The sequence below is a fragment of the Amblyomma maculatum genome, chromosome 5, assembly GCF_055883805.1.
Source record: "Amblyomma maculatum isolate TAMU_Amacu chromosome 5, ASM5588380v1, whole genome shotgun sequence".
In the NCBI taxonomy this organism is placed as follows: Eukaryota; Metazoa; Arthropoda; class Arachnida; order Ixodida; family Ixodidae; genus Amblyomma; species Amblyomma maculatum.
The window spans coordinates 60,377,250-60,384,247 of record NC_139348.1 but is presented as its reverse complement, the minus strand read 5'-3'; the positions used below and the strand labels follow the sequence as shown (position 1 = coordinate 60,384,247).

Here is a 6,998-nt window from a genome sequence, read left to right as displayed (position 1 = left end):
TATAGCTACTTTATTCTGCACAATAAATCAGTTGTGAATGGCGCTCTGTCCCGTTCTTCTTTTCTTGTTTGTGTGCATGTTTTTCTGGTGTCTTTAAATTATAATGAGCACTGTATGAAAACTATTCCTTGGTACATTACAAGTAAGGCAATTGTTTGTAGTAGAATGCAGCAAGCGATACAGCCGTGAAAACTAAAAAGTTGAAACTTGAAATGGTACGGTTATCTTGAGAATATTATATGCGTACATTGCCTTGAGAATGTCTGCGACGTACACATCTCCCTCAGTTAGCTGATTGAAGATAGGTTGGTTGATTCCGTCAGGGCAATTATTTCTTTATTCTGGCCGCAGTAATGTATGCGTGCTTGTAACTGGTGTACTGCAGAAAAATATTCTTTAATGTGTTCTTTAATATCCAGTTTTGCATGCTTAGTAATCCATATTGTCTATTGTAAGAATGTTTAAGAACGTTTTAAAAATTGAAAGTTCTGGAGCCTGAACTGTCATATTTTTAGGAACTGAAAATTCTATATGAACACTAAGCATCCACCTGAAGTTATCGGTTTGCCGGAAGCAGGTTTTTTCTTCCAAATATCCCTCTTTTTTTTTTCTGGAATGGATATTATTTTGCATATATGTTTATTATCCCTACCTCATAAGATGCTGCATGCCCTTGCAGGCCCAGAAACTTGTCGCAAAGTGCTCTAAAAGAAGAATGTGTGGCAATAGGCCTTCAATATATACAGTAGAACCCCTTTATAGTTAAGCCACTGAGGCCAGCGAAAATATTTACTATATTATGGTCTTTACTGTATCAGTGGTCTGTGATGACATGGTCCTGAAAGTGCTGTCTAGTAGCAGAGTCCTTCAATGCTTTTTCTGGTCACGAGACTCCTCCGTCACGCTATGGGAGAGGTTCATATACCGCCCGCGCCTGCCGCGCAGCGGCGCCACTGGGCACTGAAGGGCATCGTTCGGCGAGCCAGACGGCGAGCTCTCACTGTCGCGGCCGGCCGGCAAGCGTTGCTGCTGGTAATTTGAGTGCGAATTTCAACGTCTGCTGTCGTGTTGTGCGTTGACATCATATAACTCATGTGCTTGGAACCATGCCGAACACTTGTTGCGTACCGCGATGCCGTTCCGGCTACAAAGGCGTGACAGAGAAGGTCTCGTTGTTTCGCTTCCCTGCTGACAAGGAGCTGTCGGAAAAATGGAAGCGTGCAATACCTCGGGAAGAAGCTGATAACTTCAGTTTTGATTCTAAATATGCGCGTGTTTGCGAAAAGCACTTTCACGCTGCGGACATCATTCGGGTCGAGGAATTCGCTGTGAACGGCGACGCAGTATCATTGCAGTGGGGGAGGCTGGCGCTCCGCCCTGACGCTTTCCCAAGGATTTTTGAATCCTTCCAGGCTATTTGACGAAGCCCAAACAACGTAGGCGGTCGCCAGTAGCTCGAAAACCGGTAAGACGACGTCGCGAGTCATCGTGTTACATCCTGCCGACTCAAGATGCCGCCGAAGCGTGCTCGTCTGCGACAGATCCTGCACCCACCCGTGGGTGATGACATTGACGGTAAGAATTGCTTGTAGGCTTATTTTCTGTTTACTTATTGTCACGGCAAAACGGTGACTTCCTTTTACGAGTTCGAGAGGATTAGTTTTAAGCAGTATTTTAATCTTTTTGCAGTGGTAGCACTTACGACGACCGGCAGCGGTCGGGACCGGACCTCGGAAGCGACCTGCCAAACAGATCAAGTCGTCGGCTGTGTGACTTGTGTTGAAGTTCAGTCATTGAAGCGCCAGCTTCGTGCCGCAAAGCAACAGCTCGAGCACTGCCAGAAAAAGGTGGCGACTTTGAACGTCGAGGTTAAAAAGCTAAAGAGGCTTCACCAGAGCGTTGAGAATCTCTCGGAGCGCGGAAAGCTGGTATTTCATCAGAACGTGATGAGGGCAAATGCAAAGTCTGCGAGAGCTGTGCGGTAAGTGTCAAATGCGCACTGTGCGTTAAATATCGAAGGAGTCTCCTGCTTTTTATTAGTTTTTGTTACTATTTGGTCATGGAAAAAATAATATGCGTAATCTGTATTATTTCAATCTGAAAACTGTAAGATTTCAGTCGAGCTAGGGAAATGTTTCTTCTTTCAATGTGAAATGGCATCTTTTGCATTGATAACTGCGTTCATCATTTACCATAGCAGTGAATGTCACCAGAACATACATGCACTCTGCTAAATAACTGATGGTGCAGACTGAAGCACTTGTTTGTATTCACGTGTCCACATCATGTTAGCCTCCTTTTTATCCTATGTAGTATTACGCACTTCCGAATACATGAAGAATGCCTTTTGTAGCTAAAGAAAATAATGAATTCTTGATAACATATTTGCAAAATTACGAAATGCGGACAAGTTTCCTGTGTACTGTGGTTTTCTTCTCTGGATTGCCAGCCCAAATTGGCTTGTGTGCATATGCTGGCATATGTTACAACCATGCTTGCAAAACCCTCAATGTAGCTAACAGGCGTGATACATAAAAGGCTTTGGTGCTTTGCAGTCAGTTTTATGATGCACAGCTCAAACATATGTTCTATAATTCCTTCAAGGCGTGCACTGAAGCATTGTGGAGTTTAATTGGCATGTTTGCCCGTCACTTATTTGGCTGCCTTTATGTGATATTGCATTGTGTAATTGCACTGGGCAAAATTTATAGGTGTCTGAGTTCACAGCATGCCTATGAATGCGAAATAATTTTGCAGCCTTTCTGTGTGAGGTTGTAAATTCTCTGCTTTGATTTTGGTCGTGGGCCCCTACTTATTATAGTCGCTTGTAAAGGCCACATGTCGCGGCATACGCATGCGTTTGGCTTCTCTGTTTATTTCCTTAATGCATTTTCATCTTGCACGTACATGCATTTGATAGTATGATCATGAATGCAAAATGCACTGCAACCTTTCTCCACCAGGTATAAGAAGGAATGGCTTTATGACTGCCTACTGTTGAAAATTAAGTCAACTGCTACCTATACGTTCCTTCATGAAAACGACTTTCTACCTTTGCCCAACCCGCGCACCCTCTACTCATATATGAAGAACTTAAAGGCCGACTTCGGGTTTGATGCTAGCTTGTTCACTCTGCTGAAATGAAACTGCAAGAAGTCCCCGAAAGAGAACGACAAGGTTTGATGTTGTTTTTCATATTTCATGCTCTGCATGTGCCTTACTCAAGTAGGCTTCTATAAAAACATTTTTCTTTGCAGGTGTACTCATGTTTGACGAGATGAGTGTGCGAAAGAGCCTACATGTTAGAGAATCTGACATGAAAGTCGTGGGGAACGTGAACTTTGTTGAGCACACCCGGCCAGGGGACCAAGAAAAAGATGCTGACCATGTGTTGGTGTTTCTGTTTCGACCTTTTCTTGGTGGATGGTCCCAAACAGTTGGAACATTCTGTGCATCTAGTGCTTCTCCTGGCTCTGTCATTGCAAAACTACTACTAGAGTGCATATTACACCTGTCGAATTCTGGTGCTGTTGTTGATGCTGTGACATGTGACAACTCAACAAGCAACCGATCCGCCTTGAGGTCCCTGGGTAATTATCAGACATCACATTAATTTAACTTGTATGACAGCTTGTTGCATACTACTGTGAAACTGGATTCCCTCATAAAACTTGCGTGCTTCTTGTAGGCATAAATGGTGGAATGGGACACCCATCAACGTCATTTCAGCACCCTTGTGACTCATCAAAGGATAAATACTGCATCATTGATCCACCCCACATAATAAAGTGCATCAGAAATAATTTGCAGAAAGTTGGAAAGTTTCTGGTATGGAAAACATTATTATTTATGGCATATCGACATGCACAAAATATTTTTTTCACCAGGTACTCTTTTCTCACTTCATAGCTACCGCAAGGACAAGAAGTATACCATTATTGTTATAAGGAACTCTTGGAGTACGAGGAGCAACAGGCTGGACTCCGTGCTGTCCCAAAGCTCACAAAAGCACATGTACATCCAAATGCCTTCCAGAAAATGAGTGTGAAACTTGCGGTTCAGGTGAAACATTCTTCATGCACATTTTTATGGATGAATATATCGAATTACTGTTTGTCTATGAACAATGCTGGACATGTAACCTGGATGATATTTTTTCTTTCCAGCTGTTCAGTGCGTCCACTGCCACAGCTATGGAATTTTACAGCAGCCACGATGCCTGCAAAAAGCTGCATGGGTCTACAGCCACATCAGATTTCACCAGAAGAATGAACAGCCTTTTTGACGCTTTGAATTCTCGAAGGCCAGAGCACGTCCAGTACAATGAAGCTGAACACATTGCTGTAAGTTATACGTATGCCAATCTTTTGTGGGGAATGGTTCTCTTGTTTTATTATTGAACTCACAAATGTTTAACTTCCAGATTTTGAACGAGAATGTTGCATGGCTTGATAGCTGCTGCAAGTACATAGAAGAGCTTCCAAAACAGAGGCAGGTGTGTTTTCTCAGCAAGCCCACACGTGAGGCTCTTCGAATAACCCTTCTCAGCATTCTTTCACTTGTTGAGAACCTCCTGTCACCTGGGTTTCACTATGTATTGGTTGGAAAATTTGGTCAAGACCCGTTGGAGGTAATTATGATAGTTAGCATACTTTTGTTTTGAGCAATATCAGCAATAACAAAATATTTCTATTCCAGAGATTCTTCGGCATAGTGAGACATATTTCTGGTGATGGAGGCAGCCAACAGTCCAGCAGTTTTTGTTCATTTATCGAATGCTTTCAGTGAACAACTTAGTCCAGCCACCAAAGCGAGCATCAGTCAGTGGAGATAGACCACAACTGCTTCTCAAACTGCAAGACCTCTTCAACAAACAGAGCTCTACTACTAACCATGTGAGCAGTGCTATATTTAAAAACTTCATATTATTATTGAACATTCAGTTTTCGGGTTATTACTGCGCTGTTCAGCACAATGTTGTAGCTCTGTTGTGGGCATAGAAATCAGCTGGACACTAGCAGCCTTATAAATACCGCTATTTAAAATTTTCACTTTGTCGAGATTGTATTTGTCGTGCTTCTAGAATAGGGTTTTTATGTTCTTTGCTACGAATGAACTATATTATATTCTCACGCTATTAGGCTTTGAGGGCCTTCAAAGTGTGTCATACAGTCCAGTACGTGACTAATTTGTGGATATAGATAGCTGCATTACTGATGGAAGTGTAACTGAAATAAAATTGTTATTGAGCGCAAGGGCAATCCACAAAAGCACTAATTTTGCTAACCAAAATTAGTACCATTTTGGAAAAATGTAGTAATTATTTCTTTGGCCTTTTCTTTAACTAGCACTCCATCATGAAAAACTTGCAATGTAAATTTCAGGCTGACTCTCTAGCTGTTCTTCTGGATGACATCCTCTTGGAGCCTGGTGACTTCACATCTGAAGCAGCAGCTTCCCATCACCAGAACACCCCAAAAGAGGGTATACTTGACTACCTCGCAGGTTACATCACGAAAAAATTCTCAACACTCAGCTGCTCGAGTTGCGTGGAAACACTGAGAGCTGCCCAACAGAACCCTTCTGGACTGATACTTGCAAGGTCAACGGGATATCTGCAAGTTCCCTCAAACCAGCTAATCTCCCTGCTCAATATTGTGGAAGACCACATCGAATCATTTACAGTGGACACAATTGCTTGCAGTAACGTGTACATGAACATTGTTGAGAAGGTTCTGCTTGACAGCCGTACAGCCTCAGCTGCTGTTGGGTGTACATCTCACTTTGTGAGTACGACAGCAGAAGTGGTTTATTTCTTTCTGAGGACACGCTTGCATTTTTTCACTAGAGAAAAGAATAAGCAGATGCGGGCAACTGGGCGTGCCATATGTCCAGCAGGTGGTGGAAGAAAGCTGGTGTAAATGCAACACTGAAAGAAGCCACATCACAATCGCCAACTGAATTGCATTTTCTGCCGAATGAAGACCTTTTTCATTGACTTCCAGTTAACCTTGTCCTGTGCTTGCTGGTGCTCACACTATGCCAGTCTAGTTAATAAGCCCATCTCTTCATCTGACTCTATGCAGCACACTGCTAACATTTTCTGGGCATCTACTCTGTTGTAAGACACGGGTTGTCTGCTCTATCTATTACATGTTCATTTGCTCCTCTTGACTTAAGCTTGATTCCTCTGTTTGTGACTGCTGTGTGCGTGATCTTCATTTTTGCTGTGTGCATCAAGACGGTAATCCCTTATGTTCTTTGGCCAACGCACAAGAGTATGTAGAACATTGCCCATGCCTTGCTGCCGATGCAAGCTGATGTATACGTTTATTGTTTATCACAGCTCGATGTATAGGTATCGCACATTTGCCTGTATGCATAAGCGTTAAGTACTTTGTCCACTGCTGCTTTTGCCACTAAAAGGCGGCTTGCAGTATTGTAAAATAAACATCAGGTTGTGTTTGTTCTTCATTTCATGCAACTCCTTGTTTTGTCTTGTAATTACCACTATCATTTTAATTTCTACTGCTATTTGAAATGTTCCTATTCTACTAATTGAAATGTTCTTAACGTTATCCTCCCATTTGTTAGCCTCCAAGTTTCCGCGTCATAAGTTGGTGCCAGCACTAACTTTGCTCTTCCTTTTGGGGAATGAGTTCAAATGGAGACTACCGGCTAATCATCCTGCAGCTCATTCTTGTTTGGCTAGTTTTATTGTCATGGTCAGGTATCCCTGTCACTATATTTACCTCAATAAAAGCATTGCCAGTGTCCTTCAATGCTCTGCCATCGTGAATCTTTTTTCTATGCCAGTGCATTGAACATTACTCTCATCTCTGTATTAATTGTACTACTATTTTTGTTTATTTTATCTTTTATATTTACACTGTTACTCAAAATATATTTTTACTCCGCCTGCATACACGAGTCGCCTAGCAGCTTTGATAATTGCTTTATTGTGCTTTGTACTTATGAGGTCTACTACAAGACTATCG

The 6,998-nt window shown here is 42.3% G+C and overlaps 1 protein-coding gene and 1 pseudogene across 1 annotated transcript; both read left to right on the top strand.

Moving 5' to 3' along the window:
• Positions 1–1,106: 1,106 nt before the first annotated feature.
• Positions 1,107–4,430, top strand: LOC146188400 (uncharacterized; annotated as a pseudogene).
• A 330-nt stretch (positions 4,431–4,760) lies between these two features.
• On the top strand, positions 4,761–6,014 carry LOC146188399 (uncharacterized). The gene is made up of 2 exons (XM_084603102.1): positions 4,761–4,895; positions 5,385–6,014. Exons 1-2 carry the CDS (start codon positions 4,776–4,778, stop codon positions 5,919–5,921), a joined length of 657 nt encoding a protein of 218 aa, XP_084459228.1. The 5' UTR covers positions 4,761–4,775; the 3' UTR covers positions 5,922–6,014.
• Positions 6,015–6,998: the final 984 nt, after the last annotated feature.